The sequence below is a fragment of the Chrysemys picta genome, chromosome 1 (genome assembly GCF_011386835.1).
Source record: "Chrysemys picta bellii isolate R12L10 chromosome 1, ASM1138683v2, whole genome shotgun sequence".
Lineage (NCBI taxonomy): Eukaryota > Metazoa > Chordata > Testudines > Emydidae > Chrysemys > Chrysemys picta.
In genome coordinates, this window is record NC_088791.1 from 351,787,737 (window position 1) to 351,811,186 (window position 23,450).

The window sequence follows — 23,450 nt, forward strand, 5'->3', positions numbered from 1 at the left end:
CAGTCCAGTTCTCAAAAACACAATTTCACAACTTTCACTAATAATCACTAGTAGAATATCCTCAATTCCTGCAGCAGTCTTCTTGTATGAGCACTTTCCAACAGAAACATTTGGTTTATTCTCCAGGCTTTCTGATGGATTGGCCATAGAAATATCAGGTACATTTTGTTCACCGGATCACTGTACATATGATTTAAAAGTTTACCACTGTAGTTGTGTTCTTTGTCTCTGGCTATCAGAAAACAAAGCTTCAGTTCATCAACCTCATTAAGAACCCTGTTCAAACAGGCTCTAATCGCAAACCATCTTGTTTCAGAAAGCTGCAATATCTTCTGGGAGTCTAGAAGTCATGGAAATAGTGAGTGACAGGTTGTGTGGAGGCGGGGGTTGATGGGTGATACTGAAAGAGAAGAGGTGATGGTCAGAGAGAGGAAAGTGAGCAGCAGAGAGAGCTGTGCTTCGTGATGGAGTGATAAGATGTTAGATATGAGGAGCTTTTCAGACTTTCAACTTCCACAATGCTAAGCTCAGCCAAACTGGGACAGAGCTTCCTTGATTAACTGGGAGGTAGTTTTTTCCCCCTTTTGTCATGCATGTTTAAAGTCAGTGGCCTCAGGCAATCACCTTCTCCAGCTATATTTGCACACTTTGTCACGAAGCTCTTTGGTTTTGGCCCCATAAATGATAGGGTTGAGCATGGGGGGGACAACAAAATAGAGGTTGGCCAACATGATATGAACGTGGGGAGCAATGCCCTGACCATAACGGTGTGTCAGAGAAGAGAAGATGAAGGGAAGATAAAACATCAACATCACAAAAATGTGGGCTGTGCAGGTGTTGAGGGCTTTCTGGTGGGTTTTCTTTGAGGATATTTTGAAGAAGGCCCTGATTATCAGAATGTAGGACAGGGCAATGAGCGTCAGGTCGAACCCAGTGCATACAAGCACTACCACCAAGGCGTACATCCTGTTGACTGTGGTGTCCCCACATGAAATCTTCGCCACAGCTATGTGATCACAGTATGTGTTTGGGATAATGCGGTTGGCACAGAATGGCTGCCTACTCAGGAGCAGAGGCAGGGGCATAACAATGAGAACAGCTCTTATCAAACCCACTAGACCTAGCTTAGCTATCCGTGTGTTGGTGAGGATGGTGGAATATCTCAGAGGGTTACATATGGCAATGTAGCGATCAAAGGCCATTGTCACAAGGACGGCTGACTGCATAGCAAAAACCGCATGAAGGAAGAACATCTGGGTGAGGCAGCCACCCACAGTAATGTTGTTCAGATTGAACCAAAATATACACAGTGCCTTTGGCACAACAGAGGTAGAAATGCCAATGTCTGTGAGCGCCAGCATGCAGAGCAGCAGGTACATTGGCTTGTGCAGGGTTTGCTCTTTGCTTACAACAAACAGAACCATGAAATTTCCCAATAGGCTGATAATGTAGAACATAGAGAAAGGGATGGAAATCCAGATATGGGCAGTTTCCAGGCCAGGGATGCCTGTTAGGAAGAATGTTGAAGGGTCAAAGGGGGAGAGGTTGAAAGCTGCCATGATGCGGTCGATGTGTTGACAGGAATCCAATATTCTCAAGGTGCCTATGAAGGGAGAGAAGCACAGAGAGCGGGGTTACACACTTTATAACAGATAGGTATGGTGAATATCTTATAGTTATTTACAATCCTGAAAGGAGGGTGAGCGGTGATATGACAACATTTACAGATGGCATCAGATTTTTTAGGTCATAGACAGTCCAGGAAAGTTGTCAAAGGGAGCTAACCAAGCCAGGTGAATGGGGAGCATGATGACAGATGAACTTCAAGGTCAATAACTGCAACATGTATGCCCAGTGGGGGGTGGGGTGAAGCACGAACTCCTCTGTCATAGGTTTCACCCCCACTCTGAACTTTAGGGTACAGATGTGGGGACCTGCATGAAAACCCCTAAGCTGATTTCCCAGCTTAAGTCAGTATGCTGACACCACCAAATAGTTTAAACAAATGTTTATGGGAAAGTTATTTGGAAACTTTTCCTTCCCCCTCCCCACCAATTTCCTGGTAAACACAATCCAAAATCCTTGGATCTTAAAACAAGGAAAAATTACTTATCCTCTCTTTCCTGGCAGGATTTGAGTCTAATTTTCCTTTCCCTCACCAATTTTTGTTGAGTCCAGATCCAATCCCCTTGGATTTTGAAACAAGGAAAAATTAATCAGGTTCTTAAAAAAAAGACTTTTAATTAAAGAAAAAGAAAGGTGAAAGGAAAACCTCTGTTTGCATAATTGGGAGAATTAAATTGTTTTTTTTTTTTAAAGTCTTAAAAAAAAGAAAGGTGAAAGGAAAACCTCTGTGAGATTTACATGCAAGGAAATCTCACAGACAACATATTTACAACACAGAGGAGTTCCCTCTGGGCAGAAACCTTAAAGTTACACAAAAGAAAAACTCAAGTTAATTCTTCCTCTTATGCAAAAGAAGTTACAGAAGAAAATAAACATAATCTAATACATTCCTTCTCTAATACTCACTACCCTGTTTGATTTCTGGATCTTTTCACTCCGGCCCACTTACAAAACAGAACAAAGGACAAAGACTTCCCTCCTTTCTCTTTGAAACATCTTGTCCCTCCATTGGTTCCTCTGGTCAGGTGTCAGCTAGGCTATTTAAACTTCTGAACCCTTTATAGGTAAAAGAGGAATTAACCCTTAATTGTCTATTTATGACATCATCAAACACCCAAAAACGTTGTAATTAAACTATGAACTCAGGACAGGGACCTGGGCATCATGGTACACAGCTCTGTGAAACCGTACCCAAAGTGCAAGCACAGACAGAAAATGAAGAAAATGTTGGGATCCAGGAGAAGTGGGATGGAGAATCATACTGAAAATACAATGCCATGTGGTCACCGAGTCAATGTTTCACCATCATATATTCTATTCTGTGTAGTACTGGTCACCCCGTCACAGAGGATATTGCAGAACTAGAGGGAATCAGTTATTGTTCTGGACTATGAGTTTGTGCTAAAAGGAATGGGCATGAAGGTCACAAGAGTCTCTGTTTTTAGGGCTACAGGTCTGCACCTCACCTACTTCTCCTGTGTCTTTCGGTGAGACACTTTCTTGCGGGCACCCAGCTTTGTCTGAGACATAAGTTACAGGTGTTAACTGACAAGAGACACTCAGCTGCTAACCCTTCTCATGCCTGAATAATAAAACTCATTCACCAAAACTGGGACTTTTCAGCTTGGAAAAGAGGAGACTAAGGGGGGATATGATAGAGGTCTCTAAAATTATGAGTGGTATAGAGAAAGTAAACAAGGAAATGTTATTTACTCCTTCTCATAATAAAAGAACAAGGGGCCACCAAATGAAATGAATGGGTAGCAGGTTTAAAACAAATATGAGAAAGTATTTTTTCACACAATGCACTGTCAACCTCTGGAACTCTTTGCCAGATGCTATTGTGAAGGCGAATACCATAACACGATTCAAAAGGGAGCTAGATAGATTAATGGAAGATAGATCCATCAATGGCTATTAGCCAGGATGGGCAGGGATGGTGTCCCTAGCCTCTGTTTGCCAGAAGCTGGGATTGGGCGACAGGGCATGGATCACTTGATGATAACCTCTCTGTTCATTCCCTTTGGGGCACCTGCCATTGGCCACCGTCAGGGGACAGAATACTGAGCTTGATGGAGCTTCGTTCGAACCCAACATGGCCGTTCTTATGCTCTGAATATTGATGAATTTTGTTGATGACACAAAAATTGGGGGATGATAAATAATGAAGATGACAGGTCACTGATTCAGAGCAATCTGAATTTTTTGGTAAACTGGGTCAAAGCAAAAAATACCTATTCTAATATGGCCATGTAGATATATACATCTAGGAAGAAAGAATGTAGGCGATCCTTACATGATGAGGGACTCCCACGGGAATCACAGTGATTCTGAAGATGATTTTGGGATGTGAAGGAATAATTAGCTAAACATGAGCTCCCAGTTTGACCGTGTGGCTAAAACAGCCAATCTGATCCTGGGAAGATAACCAGGGGGATCTAAAGGAGAGGGAGTGTGGTTATTTTACCTCTCTTTTTGGCAATGGTGCGACTGCTGCTGGAATCCTGTGTCCAATTCTGGTGTCAGGATTAAAGATGGATGTTAATACGCTGAAGAGGATTCAGAGAAGAATCACAAGAATTAGAAAAAGCTTAGAAAACCTGCTTTATAATGATAGACTCAAAGATCTCAATCTATTTATTGTAATAAAAATAGTCAAGGGGTGACTTAATAACAGTCAGTAAGTACCTGCATGGGGAACAAATATTTAATAATAGTCCTTTCAGCCTAGCATACAGAGGTGTAACATGATCCAATGTCTGGAAGTTGAAGTTAAAGAAATTCTGACTTGAAATAAAGTATAAATTTTATAAAGGGTGAGAGTAATTAACCACTGGAAGAACTTAGCAAGGGTCTTGGAGGATTCTTCATCACTGAGAAAGTTTAAATCAAGGTTGGATGTTTCCCTACAAGATCTGCTCTAGGAATAATTTTGGGTTGTTAAAGGGCCTGGGGGATGGGCAAAGAATTTCTTTCCACGGGCCACCTGTTGCTTCCAGGATTCCCAGAGGGGTGGGGGGGGGGGGCGCTGAGGATCCACCGGCCCCTCCCCCGCTTCCCCACCCCCTAGAGCTGCAGAGTGGCCAGCCACAGGTGGTCACTCACAGACACACCTGCACGCTGGGCAGGTAAGCTGAGTTCCGGAGTCTTCCTCCTGCCGCTTTTTGAGAGGCCGCCAGCAAGGTAAGGGGGGCTGCTGCAAGCTCTCCAGGGCAGCCCGGTGGGAAGGGCAAGGCAATTTGTCCCGGCTCGGGCCCGGGCCCTGCAGGGGCCCCCGGCCCCATGAGGATGCTAGATCGCAGGCCCTGGTTCTCATGGGAGACTTTAATCACCCTGATATGTGCTGGGAGATCATAAGGCGGTGCACAAACAATACAGGAAGTTTTTGGAAAGTGTAGGGGACAATTTCCTGGTGCAAGTGCTGGAGGAACCAACTAGGGGCAGAGCTTTTCTTGACCTGCTGCTCACAAACAGGGAAGAATTAGTAGGGGAAGCAAAAGTGGATGGGAACCTGGGAGGGAGTGACCATAAGATGGTCGAGTTCAGGATCCTGATACAAAGAAGAAAGGAGAGCAGCAGAATATGGACCCTGGACTTCAGAAAAGCAGACTCTGACTCCCTCAGGGAACAGATGGGCAGGATCCCCTGGGAGAATAACATGAAGGGCAAAGGGGTCCAGGAAAGCTGGCTGTATTTTAAAGAATCCTTACTGAGGTTGCAGGAACAAACCATCCCGATGTGTAGAAAGAATAGTAAATATGGCAGGCGACCATGGACTGCACTCTCAGCAAGTTTGCAGATGACACTAAACTGGGAGGCATGGTAGATACACTAGAGGGTAGGGATCGGATACAGAGGGACCTAGACAAATTAGAGGATTGGGCCAAAAAAAACCTGATGAGGTTCAACAAAGACAAGTGCAGAGTCCTGCATTTAGGACAGAAGAATCCCATGCACTGCTGCAGACTAGGGACCGAATGGCTAGGTACCAGTTCTGCAGAAAAGGACCTAGGGGTCACAGTGGACGAGAAGCTGGATATGAGTCAACAGTGTGCTCTTGTTGCCAAGAAGGCTAACGGCATTTTGGGCTGTATAAGTAGGGGCATTGCCAGCAAATCGAGGAACGTGATCGTTCCCCTTTATTCGACATTGGTGAGGCCTCATCTGGAGTACTGTGTCCAGTTTTGGGCCCCACACTACAAGAAGGTTGTGGAAAAATTGGAAAGAGTCCAGCGGAGGGCAACAAAAATGATTAGGGGTCCAGAGCCCATGACTTATGAGGAGAGGCTGAGGGAACTGGGATTGTTTAGTTTCCAGAAGAGAAGAATGAATGGGGATTTGATAGCTGCTTTCAACTACCTGAGGGGGGTTCCAAAGAGATGTTCTCAGTGGTGGCAGATGACAGAACAAGGAGCAATGGTCTCAAGTTGCAGTGGGGGAGGTCTAGGTTGGATATCAGCGGCACTGCTATGGGTACCCGCATGGCCCCACAGTATGCCAACATTTTTATGGCTGACTTAGAACAACGCTTCCTTAGCTCTCGTCCCCTAACGACCCTACTCTACTTGCGCTACATTGATGACATCTTAATCATCTGGACTCATGGAAAAGAAGCCCTTGAGGAATTCCACCATGATTTCAATAATTTCCATCCCACCATCAACCTCAGCCTAGATCAATCCACACAAGCGGTCCATTTCCTGGACACTACTGTGCTAATAAGCGATGGTCACATAAATACCACCCTATACCGGAAACCTACTGACCGCTATGCTTACCTACATGCCTCCAGCTTCCATCCAGGACACACCACACGATCCATTGTCTACAGCCAAGCTCTAAGATATAACCACATTTGCTCCAATCCCTCAGATAGAGACGAGCATCTACAAGATCTCTATCAAGCATTCTTAAAACTACAATACCCACCTGCTGAAGTGAAAAAACAGATTGACAGAGCCAGACGAGTACCCAGAAGTCACCTCCTACAAGACAGGCCCAACAAAGAAAATAACAGAACACCACTAGCTGTCACCTTCAACTAAAACCTCTTCAGCGCATCATCAGAGATCTACAGCCTATCCTGAAAGATGATCCTTTACTCTCACAGATCTTGGGAGACAGACCTTTCCTCACTTACAAACAACCTCCCAACCTAAAGCAAATACTCACCAGCAACCACACATCACTGAACAAAAACACTGACCCAGGAACCTATCCTTGTAACAAAGCCCGATGCCAACTCTGTCCACATATCTATTTAAGTGACATCATCATAGGACCTAATCACATCAGCCAGACCATCAGGGGCTCTTTCACCTGCACATCTACCAATGTGATATATGCCATCATGTGCCAGCAATGCCCCTCTGCCATGTACATTGGCCAAGCCGGACAGTCTCTCCGCAAAAGAAATAATGGACACAAATCTGACATCAGGAATCATAATACTCAAAAACCAGTGGGAGAAAACTTTAACCTGTCTGGTCATTCTATGACAGACCTGTGGGTGGCTATCTTACAACAGAAAAACTTCAAAAACAGACTCCGACGAGAGACTGCTGAGCTGGAATTGATATGCAAACTAGATACAATCAACTCAGGATTGAATAAGGACTGGGAGTGGCTGAGCCATTACAAACATTGACTCCATCTCCCCTTGTAAGTATTCTCACACTTCTTATCAAACTGTCTGTACTGGGCGAGCTTGATTATCACTTCAAAAGTTTTTTTTCTCTTACTTAATTGGCCTCTCAGAGTTGGTAAGACAACTCCCACCTGTTCATGCTCTCTGTATGTGTGTATATATATCTCCTCAATATATGTTTCACTCTATATGCATCCGAAGAAGTGGGCTGTAGTCCACGAAAGCTTATGATCTAATAAATTTGTTAGTCTCTAAGGTGCCACAAGTACTCCTGTTCTTTTTGCGGATACAGACTAACACGGCTGCTACTCTGAAACCTGTTTCACTAGGAGGGTGGTTAGCACTGGAATGGGTTACCTAGGGAGGTGGTGGAGTCTCCTTCCTCGGAGGTTTTTAAGGCCCGGCTTGACAAAGCCCTGGCTGGGATGATTTAGTTGGGAATTGGTCTTGCTTTAACAAGGGGGTTGGACTAGATGACCTGCTCAGGTCTCTTCCAACCCTGATATTCTATGATTCTATAGGATTGTGTTGTCTTCCCCCCTCCCCCCTCAGAGCCGCAGGATGTCCAGCTCAGCTGCTGAGCTCCAGCCTCCGGGCTACCGGCAACAGCGGGGGGGGGCTGCGAGGTCCAGGGCCATGGGGGGGGGGAATGTGTGGGGAAATTTGCCCGGGCCCCTGCCTCCCCCCATCCCCCAGCTTAGACCATTGTGTAGTTTGGGGAGTGCAGCTGTGTAGGGGGGACAAGTGTGTATAGTGTGTGCGAAAAGAGTTATGTGTTGCGAGGTGGCTGTGTAGCAGGGGAGTTGTGTGGCTGGGAGCGGGTCTGCACAGTGGTGGGTATGGTGGGGCTGGGGGGTTGCGTGGAGAAGGGAGGGAGTGTTGGTTAGAGTTCAGGGGAGTTTGGGGTGGTGGGGGTGGGTGGATAGGGGTCGGGGTGGTCAGAGGGCAGGGAACAGGGGGATTGAATGGGGGAAAGGGTCCTGGGGGGGCAGTCAGGAAGGGGCAAGGGTTGGATGGGGCGGTGGGGGGCAGTCAGGGGCAGGGGTTCCAGCGGCAGTCAGGGACAGAGAGAAGGGGTGGTTGAATGGGGCAGAGGTCCCGTGGTGCCATCAGGAATGAGAGGAGGGGTTGGATGGGGAAGCAAGAGGCAGTCAGGGGACAGGGAAGGGTGGTGGATGGGGCAGAGGTCCCAGGGGGGCATGAAGGAACATGGGCGGTTGGATGGGGCAGGAGTCCCGGGGGCAGGGGGGGCATGACCCCCTCATGGGGTGAGGAGGAGGGAACAGGTTGTTAATTTTTAGCAGCTCATCACTGAGTGAAGGACCCGCCGCAGAAGTGCCGCCAAAGACCTGGAGTGCCACCAGGTGAGTCATCCCTGTCGGGGCCCCATCAAAACTATTTGAATCGGGCCCCGTACTTCCTAAAGCCGACCCTGGCCAGCGTAAGTATCTCTTCCTCAAAGCAACACAAAGCTTTAACATATTGCAGCCCCTAAGAAACCCAGACACACCTTCCTGAGGCGGCTTTTCCAAGATGGCAATTGCTGATGTCACTACAACGTTGTAGTGGGGTTGCTCAGGGGAGGAGGGATGGTCCACATGCCGTTACAGTCTGAGACACCCCCTACCCCAGGAGGTCTCGTTATGCCTCTCTGGTCTGTGCATTACGTGGGATGTGCATTCTCTATTTCATCCAGCATCCGGACTCCGTACCACTGTGATCTGGATACTGCACATCCCTGCCCCTCCCCGCAGCACACACACACACTGTGCGTTCCTAGAACACCCCTGGTGAGATTTCCAACCCCAACCAGTTTGCTCTAAATCAGAAACATGCTTTTCTTTTTACTGCCTTTTGGTTCTTCTTGTCCTCTCCAGAGACAGAGATGCCGGGGCACAGAGAGACCAGATCCCTCCCCCCGCCCCACAAAAGAATTGTAATTCTAACTGTTCTGAACCTCTAAGCCTGTGGGTTTCAGATTTCAGCAACAATCCTATCAGTATTTATTTGGTCCAAATGAGATCACCCATCGTTAAAGGCCACGGGACGACTCAAGTTGAAGTCACTGGAGGCTCATGGCCAGTGTAAACCAGACCCACTGAAGACAGAATGTGAGAGCAGAATCTGGTCAGTGTGTGGCCCATTCTTGTTGTGAATGCTCTGGTAACACATATTCTCACTGAGAGGCATTGGCTGCACATCCTGACATGGCAGTGAAGTTGCTGAATTCGAAAACTTGAGCGAACCAGAGGAAAATCCATAGAAACCCAAAAAGGAAGGTTCTGAGATAGACAAAGGGAAAAAGAAAGTCTAAACAATGAGGAGTCCTTCTGGCACCTTAGAGACTGATGAAGTGGGTTTGAGCCCACAAAAGCATAGGCCCAAATACATTTGTTAGTCTCTAAGGTGCCACAAGGTCTCCTCGTTGTTTTTGCTGATACAGGCTACCACAGCTACCACTCTGAAAGAAAGTCTAAACCATTTCCGGTACATTTGCAGTTCCAATTTTACTTGGTAAATCACTTCATTTTCTGACAGCACAAAGAGTCCAACTTTTCATATTCTTAATGTTTGTGCAGATGGTTCTTGTATTGGACCCTTGAACACTTCCTGTGGCCTTAGCACTAACTTTAATGCAGAAACAGGCAACTCACCGAAATCCTGCTCAGCAGAGAGAGGAAATCTCCTTACAGCGACAGGAAAAGCAGAGCCCTGAGAATCAGTGTATGAATCTCTCATCTGACACTCGGCGTGCTGGACAGCAAACTTTATGATTTCCCTGTACAATCCCAGTGGACTCTCAGGTTGGCCAGGGCTCCCAGACTATCTCCTCAGCTCTGTGAGCAGTGGAAAGAGAAGAAATTGGACCCTGGAGAACTTCAACCTGAGATCTTCCCCCGGGAGTGAAGAAATAATTTGCTGATAGCAGGGGCTCAGATTGTCAGCACAAACTGAGTCTTGAAGACTGTTCAGCCTAGAAATTGATGATGGCTTTTCTTCTGTGTGTAATGTACTGCCATCTGCTCTATGTTTGAGAATGCTGCCACAAGATACGGGACCAAAAACTATTTTCAATTGATGTTAGCAGTTTATCATTGCATACTTCCCATGAAGTTGTAATATCCAGTCCATTAGTCTCTGAAATTCACTGCCACCCTATGGAGGCCAAATGACTTGATAATGAATTGATGCAAGTTGAAGGGAATGGAAAAGGATTTCTTCTCTCAAGTTTCTTATATAAAAGGTCCTTGCCAGTATCCCTTGGTGAGGTCTAAGGTGGATACATATATAGCAGCTCTGAACTGTTCTAATATGTCTTCTACTATCTGTATCAATAAGCATGACATTTCAATACTGTGTTGATCTTTCCAAAAAAGATGCAGAAATGGGTTTTTCTATCCTGCGTCAGAATTAATACCATGGGTTTCTCTGCTATATCTGGATTTTTGTTCGGTCTACAGTCTCTCCCCTGCACTTGTGTAACAGGTGCCTGGATGCCTAATTTGGGTTCTGGAGCACATGAATGTGATGGTTTGTCACCCCTGGTCCATGGGAACTGCTGCACCCCTCTAAACACCCAGCAGGGCTGGCCCTTTTCCACACCACTTTGCTAGTGATTCAGCCTCTCCAGGCCCTGTTATCACTCAAAACAACAGCAGATAGTGCCACACACCCAAATTGAGTTACCTGGGAGTTTACCTAAGCCACCCAAGTACAAACAGCAGACATCAGACATTAGAGGGCTTTCCCTTCACCCTCTCACATGATTTTTGTCACACGGACAGAAAGCAGAAGACCAGAAGTCCCAAGTGCAGACAATGTGATGCATATTCATGTTAGTGTCCAGCAAGCATGTGTACCAGAAAACTGAAACCGCAGAACCTTTTTTTCAGTGTCCCAACCTCCCCCTCCTTGGCAGGCATAATTATCTTATTTGTTCCATTATACCAACAAATCCATCTGGCCAGGCAGAAACAACACACACACTGTCTTTCTCCTTTTGTCACATGCATCGGCATAAGACATAAGATTATATAAATATAAGAGTATCAAAAATCGAACGGGCAAACAAGAGTCAAAATTCTATCTCAGGCAAAGATACGGGCTTGAATCTTACATAGTCACTAGCACTTTTAACACTCCACCTGATTTTTTTCTCTTTTCTTCTGGGACTCGCCTGCCCAGGTATCCAGGGAAAAGCATAAGGCATATGGTGGCACATTTCCTGAAAGACACAGGTATCAAAGTGGAATGTGTTGGTGCTCCATTTGTCCCACTACCTTCGTGCAGTATGATATTCTGCACCTTCCCTCATACAGGCATAATGCAAGTTTTGAAATTAGAGATCCAGATTTCTCATAGCAATGGGCCTGAGAAGGTTGGGTCCAGGTTATCTGTTACACTATGGTGGAGGGCCTACATCGCTTTATGTGTTACAATTAGCAGTTGTGCTTTATGTATCTGTGCCCTCCTTAATAACCACAGTACACATTGCACAATTAGTAAACGTAATAATAGTCCAATAACCATAATAATTCAAAGTAACACGGAGAGCCCTGACCATTGCAATATTGTCCGTCCTCTGGGCCACCACCAGAAGCACTGCTTCTCCTCTTTGGACAGGGTTAAGATTCTTTTAACACCATTCTAGAGAACATATTGTAAAAGTGTCCAATTGTTGGCTGCTCCATCAAGCTGTTCCTGAAGGTTTTGCATGTTTTTATTCATATCATGAGTCCATTGAATATCCAAAGAGAAAAGGGGTATTGTCCTAAACTAGCTTAATGACTTGGTATGGAATCAGGGAGTATGCACTGCTTTGATTGTTCACAGCAATGAGTTCCACAGATCAATTTATGCACCAAGCCAGTGTGTAGATGTGTGTAATTTGGCCAGATACTGGTAGAATTCTACCCCCAAGTGTTATAGCACTGAACTGTGCTCATTCCCAGCAGAACACTCCATTCCCCATATGCATTACACCTAATTGTCCACCTCTTGCAACATTGGGTCTGCTCCTCCATGGCCATCGGTGAGGGGCCCATCCAAATATTTTCCCTGGACAAACAATGGTTTAGCTTAATTATTTTCCAGTTTTCTCCATTCCACCCTCCGCATCTATTCTCCCATGGGATCCAGTGTGCTCCCTCATCTTCTCATTACTCCCATGAGGCTCATGGGGACCACCTTAGTTGCCGTCCGATTCCAAGGTACTACGGTAACTATTACACAGGTGCTAGCTACACGGGTTGAGGATGTTATTTTCCATGCAGATGTATATGTTTTTCCAAGTGTGGATAAATATTTGCTAGCTTCATGAGTTAAAGCTGAAGGGCATTGTCCCACCCATGTGTCCCTCATGACATTCATGAAAAATTGCTAGTTGAACATTTTGTATCCCCATACACACCTCCCACCATATTAGCCTTCTGAAGCCATCCCCCACCCACGTTGCAAGATCTTCTGTTCATTTTGTTAACCACAGTTTTACCTCTGCTGCCTCTTCTACCCTGTTGCGATTGCTGTGCCAGTAGTTCATTGATTTGCTGCTGCAATTTCACATTTTGGCATATCAGTTGTGTTAGAAGAAAGGAGCAGGTTGACCCAGATTTGGATTTGAGTACAGGACTCTTTATTGTGATACTTGTTCCCCTCAATCCAATTGGCGAGTAAGCACTGGATTATTTACAGCATACTCTTTTTATTTAGGTTAATATGTAAATGCCTACATTTGCTACAACACCCCCAAAACCCTAATTAAGTAATAGAACACCCACACTATGATTATACCCACCCCATCGACTGATTACAGCAGTACGCACATTATACACACATCTTTACCTTGAAAATACATTTCTTTTCAGTAATTTGTTGCTACAAGTTCCCTTAATCAGCAGTTCTCAGGGGAGGGAGAAAGGGGCCATGAGCAGTTCTCAGAGGCAGGAGGAAGGGGCCATGAGTCAGGGCTCGCTTATGGAGCTGGGAAAGAATGGAGGGGGAAGATAACACTATTTTTACCTAAAGGGTATTCTTTAGACAACTATATTTTTCATGCAGCTGCAACATTTATTTATCCCCAGCAAGCTGAAGGGGAGGGCTAGGAATGACACTTATCTATCAAGTGAAGAAACGGTGCCTGCCTGTGACTCTATTCCCTAATACCATACCAGCACACCAGCGCTCTCCCAGGTCTCTACTTAACCTTTACATATCCCCCAAAATTGCTTTTTTACCTAACTGTCCCCCAGATTCCATACACCCAACTCTGTGTTCCCTGCTGCCGTGTGTTTACGGTGACAATTCCATGTGTGTCACTTCACGCACCAATTACATTGATGCTTCAATCCTTAGAATCATACAATCATAGAATATTAGGGCTGGAAGAGACTTCAGGAAGTCATCTAGTCCAACCCCCTGCTCAGCGCAGGATCAACACCAACTAAATCATCCCAGCCAGGGCTTTGTCTAGCTGGGCCTTAAAAACTGCTAAGGATGGAGATTCCACCACCTCCCTAGGTAAAGCATTCCAGTGCTTCCTCACCCTGCTAGTGAAATAGTGTTTCCTAATATCCAACCTAGACCAACCCAACTGCAACTTGAGACCATTGCTTATTGTTCTGTCATCTGCCACCACTGAGAACAGCCGAGCTCCATCCTCTTTGGAACCCGCCTCAGGTAATTGAAGGCTGTTATCAAATCCCCCCCTCACTCTTGTCATCTGCAGACTAAATAACCCCAGTTCCCTCAGCCTCTCCTCCAGGGGCGGCTCTAGCTCTTTGGCTGCCCCAAGCACGGTAGGCAGGCTGCCTTCAGCGGCATGCCTACGGGATGTCCCCGGTCCTGCGGATTCAGTGGCATGCCTGCAGGAGGTCCGCAGCCAAATAATCTGATAATGCCATGGGAAAAGGGGAGAGTCTCTCTATGCTAGGAGGGAGAGAGAGCAGGGGTGGACTCCAATTTGGAAAGCGGAGTGAGATTGCTGCTGTGGAGTCAGTCCATTCCAGGAGCTGCTGCTGAGAGCCTGCCATGGCTTTGATCTGCAGGGAGCCTCAGAGGCTGTTGGTGGCTTCACTGGAGTCAGAGCAGAGATTGTGCTGTGCTTGGAGATGACTGAGGTGGGCCTGCAGTGAAGGACTGTGAGTAATTCTGGCTTGGGAAAGTGCAGGCAAGGGAAGGGGCTGTCATAAATATAAAGGGAAGGGTAACAACCTTTATGTGTGCAGTAACATAAAATCCCTCCTGGCCAGAGGTACAGAATCACTTTACCTGTAAGGGGTTAAGAAGCTCTAATAACCTGGTTGGCACCTGACCAAAAGGACCAATAAGAAAAGAAGATACCTACAAATATGGGGTGGGAGGGAAGGTTTTGTTTGTACTCTTTTTGTTAATTCCCTCTCTGGATAGAGAGCGAGACCAAGCAGGTAAACCATCTCTTGAAAAGATACCTAAAATGATACATCTAAAATTACAGTAATTGTAAGTAAAGGCAAGGAAATGCGTTAGATTACCTTTTGTTTTAGCTTGTGAATTTTCCCTGTGCTAAGAGGGAGTTTTATTCCTGGTTTTTTGTAACTTTGAAGCTAAGCCCAGAGGGGAATCCTCTGAGTTTTAAAATCTTTTTATTTACCTTGCAAACTTACCTTCCATCCTAATTTTTCAGGTGTGAGTCTTTTACTTTTTATTTAAAAAAAAAATTCTTCTTTTAAGAACCTGATTGATTTTCAGTGTTCTAAAAACCCAGGGGTTAGGTCTGTGCTCACTTTGTAACCAATTGGTTAGTATATTATTCTCAAGCCTCCCCAGGAAAGGGGGCGAAGGGGCTTGAGGGCATACAGGGAGTCAAAGTTTTTCCTGGATTTTTGTCAAAATAACTTGGTGGTGGCAACAATACCATCCAAGGGCAAGGGAAGGAATTTGTGCCTTGGGGAAGTTTTAACCTAAGCTGATAGAAATAAGTTTAGGGGGTCTTTCATGCGGGTCCCCACATCTGTACCCCAGAGCTCAGTGTGGGGAGGGAACCCTGACAGGGGCACAGCAGCGAGACTGAATCTGAAGAGGGGCGGAGTGCAAGCAGCCAAAACAAAACAAAATAAAACAAAAAAGAAGCCGTGATCGCGATCTGCGGCGGCAATTTGGAGGGAGGTCCTTTGCTCCCAGGCGGAGTGAGGGACTGTCCGCCGAATTGCCGCCGAATACCTGGACGTGCCGCCCCTCTCCGAAGCTGCCACCCCAAGCACCTGCTTGAGAAGCTGGTGCCTGGAGCCGGCCCTGGCGGAGTGATCTTCCCATTGTGCCAGGACCCAGAGCTTCTGACATCTGGCAAGGCCAACTAAAATTTCAGAGGGGTTGTGCAGCTTGTTATCTTGGGTGGACTGATAGACACAACCTGCACAGTGTTGTCTCCAGCTGCAGATCTCCAAGCATGCCCACGCAAGCATCTGGGATTCTGAAATCCAGAGTAGTTTACACTCCAGGGTGGGGCAAATGGGGGCAGTGTAAATGTCAATTGAATAAGTCTAATTTATTACTGTATCCTGTATTTGTTAATTGATTTTATTCAAGTGTGCCTGGTTGTTCAAATCAGTATTAATATTTAATTTTAAACTGTTATACCTTTTTTCTTTAAGTTAAGTAAAGGAGTGTTAGTTCAAATTAAGTATATTGGAATGTATATAATTTATAATTGGTGTTTTAGACTTACATCCATGTCACAGATTATATTATTATTAATTATTAGAATGGGTTTATTCCTGGAGGTTCCCAAGGCACACCATTAAGTGTGTACCGTGGCCAGCCAGGTGGAAGCACCACCAATTTTAATTTTTTTAGGAGTAAAGGAAAAGCAGAAGAGGGGTGGATAGAGGATTCCCACCTATGTAACAGCACCACTGGGATACTCAGGATCTCCCTTAGTATCAACAACATCAGGTCCCCAGGCACACAAGTGAGTGTTGCCTGCTCCCGAGTAACCCAGGGTGAGAAGGGGTGAGGGGTTAACAGAATGCAGGGCAGGAAAATAATGATGGTCTTCAGCTTTACCTCTGCCTCACCACCCCAAAGAGATACTTGAAAACACCTGGAAACAAAAGGATGGTATCTGTGGGGGGCGGGGAGGACTGCTAGCCCCAGGCTAAGAGTTACCTGGCCTGTGAAAGACTATCTGAAACAGTAACCAGGGTGAGAAATTATCATTTGTAACCAGTTCTTCAGTGAATCTAGCATAGATTGCATGCTTTTCATTATTTTCTTAGCCCCGTCTACACTACAAACTTCAAAGCACTGCTGCGTGGCTCCCAGTGCTCTGAGCCTGTTCACACTAGAGCTTTACAGAGCTCAAACTTGCTACACTCAGGGCTGTGATTTTTCACACCCCTGAGACAGGAAGTTAGGCCTTGGCTACACTTGAGAATTCACAGTGCTGCTGAGGCAATCCTGTGAAGCGCGAGTGTAGTCGCGCCGCCAGCGCTGCGAGAGCTCTCTCCACCTCTCCGAGGGGAATAGCTTGCAGCGCTGCGAGCGAGCGTGCAGCGTTGCAGGCGCTGATTACACTGGCACTTTACAGCGCTGCGCTTGGGGCGGGGGGGGGGGCGTTTTCACACCCCTGAGCACAGCAAGTTGCAGTGCTGTACAGCGCCAGTGTAGCCAAGGCCTCAGAGCGCTTTCAAAGTTAAGTGTAGACAAGCCCTTATTAACCTGCTTTGTTCTATTTCCTACATCTTTTACCACCTGAAATACACCTTTTCATAGTTAATAAATTATTGTTTGGTTTATAATATAACCCAGTTTATGTACTTTCTAACTGGTGTGTGTGTGTGTGTGTGTGTGTGTGTGTATTCTCTTCCACACTGAGAGAAGATGCAGATTTCATATAATTTTGGGTTTGTTCTCCAAAGCGGGGTGGACATCTGGGTGCCATGAGAAGTCCCTTAAACGGAGTATTCCCAGAGCTGATCTCTGTGTCTGTTTCTGAAGCTGAGGGTGGCCGTGCCAGTAAGCTTCGCTAGAGGAGGCTTTAGTACCTGGCTCAGCAAGACAGGGTTTAAGGGGGCCCCAGGCTGGCAGAAGAGTCTGACTCAGTGGTATCCCATTACTCCAGGTGACATCCCAGGTGGTCCAGCCCATCACAACAGGGTCTCTCAAACCATTGGAAAACTGTCTGCAAGGAAAGCAGAACACTACATCTGCCTGCTCACTGTACTCGAAAAATGAAAATGTCTTGTCATAGTCCGATGTAAATGAGCAAGACCAAGACACAACTTATTTGCTCCTTCTTTGGACTTTATGCCAATGAATCACCTCTGGCATTTGCATTCCTCTGCGCTTTGGTTGATGTCTGGCTCCTACACCTGGCCCAGCTGTGGGACTCCTGCTGGGGCTGTGACCTGCTGGTGCTGGAGAAACCCAGATAAGGGAGCTGGAACACAGGGGCTGAGGAGGCCAGGGCAGTTGGTAGGGATGGAGTAGAGTGGGGCCTCAGCAGGCGGTGGGCAATGGGCCGTGTGGGAGGAGGACAGAGAAGAGGAGGGACTTAATGAGATGCTCTTAGTAGGGACATGGAGGAACTGGTGGAGGGGAGGAGAGAGTCCCCAGTAGAGAGAACACCACAGGGAATGGAGGGGCCCTGTGGGGGTAGAGGAGGGGGGATACTCAATGAGTGGTGGTCTGTGGGGGCTGCTTGGGGGAGGAGAGGAAGGATTTAGTGAGAAGCAGCTGGGGGTTTTCCGGAGTGGTGGCGCAGGGACAGGAAGAGGTGGAGCATGGGTGGGGCCATAGGGGAAAAGCTGGAGGGGCATCAGCGGCGGAATGCAGGCCAGGCTACTGTAGTAAGATGAGTCCATGAGACATAAACCCTTGGTATCAGGGCCCAGTATGAGGCCTGAGGCCTGAACTAGAGTAATAGTCAAGACATTGTTAAGCAAAGCTGGGCTGTGAGCCAGAGGCAGGTCCCACTCACAGAAGTTGGCAAGAAGAGGGATGCTAGAAGTCACTAATAAAATGAACATGTGCCAAGACGGCACCGGAACAGCTGGGTAGGAACATATCCCACACAGATAACAAGGAACAGGTAGACCTAGCCTAAAGACAGTATAGAAGAACAATATGTTGGATAGACAATATGAAAGGACAATACAGTGGAGACAATATGATATGAAAGGACAATACAATGGATAGTTTGATGGATAGTTTGTTTGAACGAACCCGTGCCAGGAGAAGGCAACCCCCTAATAGAGGGGCTGTACCTCAATATGTCAGGAGTGATGAGTAATCTGTTTGCAAAAGTGTATAAGAATGCATCGCTGAGGGGACGTCTTTGTCTGGCCTGGGGGCAGTGGAAAGTCCTGCCACTGACTGAGCTGTGTCCATTCTCAGGGGGCACAAATTCGTAGTATGTCCTGTAGAGTATATAAGAAACTATTACTGTGCTTCATTTGACAATAAACCTGGCCCGAGTGCCTTCATACCTTACTAGACTCTGTGGTCATTGGGGGTTCTCTCGGGGTCTGCTGTGTCAGCTCTCTGCGCAGAGCCGGGGCAGCACACAGAGGGAACACACGCACGCAGCTAACTGATATCAACATTGAACAGAGCAAAGCACCACACTGGTAGCGTCTGACGACAGACCACGTGTCCTCTCTCTCAAAGGCAGTGAGTCAGGAGCTGCACAGCTCAAGAGCTTTAGCTTCCCTGGACTTATTATAATCTTTCTGTACGTAAGATAGCCCTCCCGGGGCCACTTCCTACCCCCTCCCTGTTAATGTCCCAAGGCTGTTGTCTAGGGTACGGCAGCATGAAGGGTGTCTGCTCACCCCAAACCCCCTTTTGGTGCTTGCATGCAACAATGTCTTTCTCCTTTTTTCTCAGGCAGCAATTGCCTCTTCCTGTGGTATGGCCCAAAATTTGAGGGACAGCTTATTTCATGGGCTCTCCCCTACTGGGATAGTCCAAACAGCAAATAAAGGGAATCAGTCAAGTCCAGCATTCATATCAGAGATGAATGCTTGGCTGTTCCTGTAGCAGGCCCTCCGTTCCCTCTGGGAGGGAGCTCGGGGTAGTTGTTCAGGGGGACGTTCTGCCTTCCCTCATCTCATTTCCCCTGGAGCTGCTGGTAGCAGGTCTGCTATCCTCCCTGGCCTGCCATAAAACGAGCTGATCTTCTGCCTTTTTTACTTCCTCAGGCACTTTGTCTCAGACTTTATTTGTCTGCCCCATTTTCTTGATAATTTACTTGCTGTGCATTTGGCTTTTTTTAACTCAGTTTGAAACGTAGCTACAAGTTCAGTGGCTGTGGGTGATAACACTGCTGTTTTGTATAGGTCTGTGTCTCTGGACTATAGCAGTTTTGAAACAGCATTTCCCATATTCAGAATCATTCTTTGGAGCACATTGAGAAAAACTAAACTAATTTTTTTCTTTAATTCTGTTGGCTTGTAAACTTCAACAGCATTTTTTCTCAGACAAATTATTTCTGTGGGTTTCTCCATTGTGTCTAAATACCGAAATCTGAGAGGAAGGAGTGATTCATACTGGTTGTTGATAAATTCTCTAGTCAATTCCTTGACCAAGCTTCCATTTGTTATGAAATATGTTCTAGAGGTCAAACACACAATCTCAGATCTAGTGCTCTAACCCCATAATTAGACAGTACAGGGAAAAGGTTTTATATGATACCAGTCTCTGGGAAGCTATCTTGTACAGCGATATTATATTCATCTTATCCCCAAAGTTACACATTGCAGCTTTTATCATTCATATGAAGGTTTCACAAGTTACAAATCTCTTTAAAGGTCATTCAAATCCAACCCATCACTTTCTTCCAGTTCCCTAATGTAAGTGGGGAACTACTGTGGGGACCTTTCCTGGCTTCTGCATTGCCCCAGAGGAAATAGCTACAGAAAGGTTCTGAGTCCACGCTCCCACTCCCTGTACCCAGAGCCCTGCCTCACCTCCAGGACATCACCTCCACTCCCCTGTGTGGCAGAGTCCTCGTAATGGTGACACGGCTGGGCCCAGGATTCCTTTGAGGCTGAAACCCCAGTCTCATTCTTGTCACTTAGGACAGGGGCTACGATGTCCCCACTCCTGGGTACTCTCTTCATACTGGATGGTTCCCTGACCCACTGATCGCTACATTCAGTTCAAACTAACTATAGTTTATTAAACAGCAACAGTAAAATAATGAGAAAAAAATGGGAAAGGTTCAAGGTAACAAGGCGCCCCAGTCTGTGGGCATGGGGACATCACAAACAGCTGTCCCTGGGACATAAGAAAAATTCAAAGTCTGTGCCTCACCCATTCCAGGCCTCCTACCCATACCCTTGCTGCATTGCAGTGAGACGGTGGGTCAGACATTGCTCTGGCAGTGACCACATGCCCTGAGGGTCTAGGTGGCAGGACTCTTCTCCCCAACAATTGCCCACCCCATATCCAAACTTCTCAGTCCAGCCTTCAAAGCCCTCTTGTCTGGTGACGTCTCCCTGTGCCGGTTCCTCTGCCCATAGCCCCACCTTGCTCTCCTCACGTCTCATTGTGCTCGGCTGCTGGGTTATTTGTGGCACAGCCGGCATCCGCTATACTGGCTCTGACCCCGCAGCTCCCCACTGTAGCTCAGCCCTGGCTCCCCGTTGGTGCAGCTGGTCTCTCCTGACCCAGCTCCCGGTTCTGGTCTGTTCCAGCAGCAGCTCCCCAGCTCTGCCTCAGCACCGCTGCTCTGCCTCCAGCCCAGCCCTGACTCTTCTGGCTCAGTGCTGCTGCCCTGACCACGGCCCAGCTCTGCCTCCTGGGCTCCTTCTCTGGCCCTTGTGTTTCTGCCTGCTGCTGCGCTGACTCCAGCTCCGCTTGAGGTAGTTTGCCAGACGTCTACTGCATTAATAGCCCCCAAACAAGGTAAAAACTAACTGTAGGGTGGCCTGATCTATTGCTTGAAACACACTTTCTTTATTCACACATTTGTCTATTCATCAAATAGCAAATGAAATCTTCCCTGACATACCTACTAGAGATTTGATTTTTTTAAAAAGGATACAGGCCCCAGCACAAGTTTGTCCACATTAGCAACAAATGTACGAGATGACACTGGAATTCAAAGTCAAAGCCCCAGTACTTGATTGTATCTCGGTTGATGGCTGGCAGGTGTTTCAAAGAAAAAAAAAAAGGTGAATAATAGTGTTAAAAATAGCCCCAAAGGAACCCAAAACTTAGGTAGTGTAAAAACATCAATGACATTCTTATATTATTTATTTCTAATTGCATTGAGTGATGGTAGAAAGTCGCCATATTATGTGTTGAATGAGTTTGTTAAAAGACAACCTTTCAGCCTTGCTGTTTTTGTCAGAAGTAGAATGCTTCTGCTGCCTGTCATGCATCAGAGCAGTGACCAGTGCAAACATTCCCTCTGTCAATGCAATCTCTTCACAACAGATTTTGCGTCATTGCCTGTACCCCCTAACATGAGGAATGTTTTCTAAAAGTTCCTCTTGCATCTTGCTTTGTTGGTCTTTTAAATCAGGTTCCTCTTAAAAAAAACAACAACAGTCTTTCACCTGCAGTATTGCTAAAAACTAGCCAAAGCAATGAAAGAGCAAAGAAGCCGAGTTCACTAAAGTCTTTGGCCCCAGTGGCATCCATGCGTTTGAGACCTGCCACCCAAAAGTGCTCTACTTGGCTGTTCTGATTATGAGGCCAGTGAGCCATAGGCAAAATTCTCCACCAGGATACAATGATAAGAAAGAGATATCAGTCAGTCTAGGATGCGAAGGAGTTAGTATTATTCCCATAATACAAGAACTAGGGGTCATCAAATGAAATTAATAAGCAGCAGGTTTAAAACAAATAAAAGGAAGTTCTTCTTCACGCAGCGCACAGTCAATTTCTGGAACTCCTTACCCGAGGAGGTTGTGAAGACTAGGACTATAACAGCGTTTAAAAGAGAACTGGATAAATTCATGGTGGTTAATTCCATTAATAGCTATTAGCCAAGATGGGTAAGGAATGGTGTCCCTAGCCTCTGTTTGTCAGAGGAAGGAGATGGATGGCAGGAGAGAGATCACTTGATCATTGCCAGTTAGGTTCACTCCCTCTGGGACACCTGGTATTGGCCACTGTCGGTAGCTAGGATACTGGGCTAGGTGGACCTTTGGTCTGACCCAGTCCGGCTGTTCTTATGTTCTTATATACTGCAAGTGACTCAATCACCTGGACATTTGGTTGCAATCTCTATTTCATCTGTTTCACAAACTCCAAAATGAAATTTTGATACCTACTTTTCACATCTTGGACAATGGGAATGGTTAGTGTGTATTTTGAAAGTTGGAGCTCAAAGTGATTTCAAAATCAATTGAACAAAGTGTTTTGGACTCCAAGGCGACATTGTAGTTTAACACAGTAGTCCATTGCCCAGTTTTTTCGAGAAACCCTAGCAGGGGCAACTTAAGTATTTCACTCCAGGCAGTGTCAGGAATCAATCAATGGGAACACAGCAATTTTGTCTGAACCATTAAATGCAAGTCAGCATCCTCTTGTCTAACAACGCAGTTCATTACACTGAAACACACACAGACATAATGAAAGGTTTCAGAGTAGCAGCCGTGTTAGTCTGTATCCGCAAAAAGAAGAACAGGAGGACTTGTGGCACCTTAGAGACTAACAAATTTATTAGAGCATAAGCTTTCGTGGACTACAGCCCACTTCTTCGGATGCATATAGAATGGAACATATATTGAGGAGATATATATACACACATACAGAGAGCATAAACAGGTGGGAGTTGTCTTACCACCTCTGAGAGGCCAATTAATTATATCTCCTCAATATATGTTCCATTCTATATGCATCCGAAGAAGTGGGCTGTAGTCCACGAAAGCTTATGCTCTAATAAATTTGTTAGTCTCTAAGGTGCCACAAGTCCTCCTGTTCTTCTTTACACAGACATAAGTAATTGGTTTAGAACATCCCAGATATTTACCTAACATCTGGAACCTTACTGAGTAATTAACATCAGATTTGCAGTGGTCAGTTGCTCAACTGCTGGGGTGAAAGGGTGTGAGGGAAAAGGTCTCTCAAGATGGCTTCAAAGGACTGCTCCAAAGTGCACCGTATTAGCTAATCTTTTAGCAATGTTACAAAACCCATAGTAACCACACTGGACCATCATTATTTGTAATTTATAATAAACTTCTAA

The 23,450-nt window shown here is 46.1% G+C and overlaps 1 protein-coding gene across 1 annotated transcript; it reads right to left on the reverse strand.

Moving 5' to 3' along the window:
- Window positions 1-620: 620 nt before the first annotated feature.
- LOC135972229 (olfactory receptor 52D1-like) lies at window positions 621-1,559 on the reverse strand. The gene has a single exon (XM_065549399.1). The coding sequence runs from the start codon at window positions 1,557-1,559 to the stop codon at window positions 621-623; it is 939 nt and encodes a 312-aa protein (XP_065405471.1).
- Between the last annotated feature and the right edge of the window lie 21,891 nt (window positions 1,560-23,450).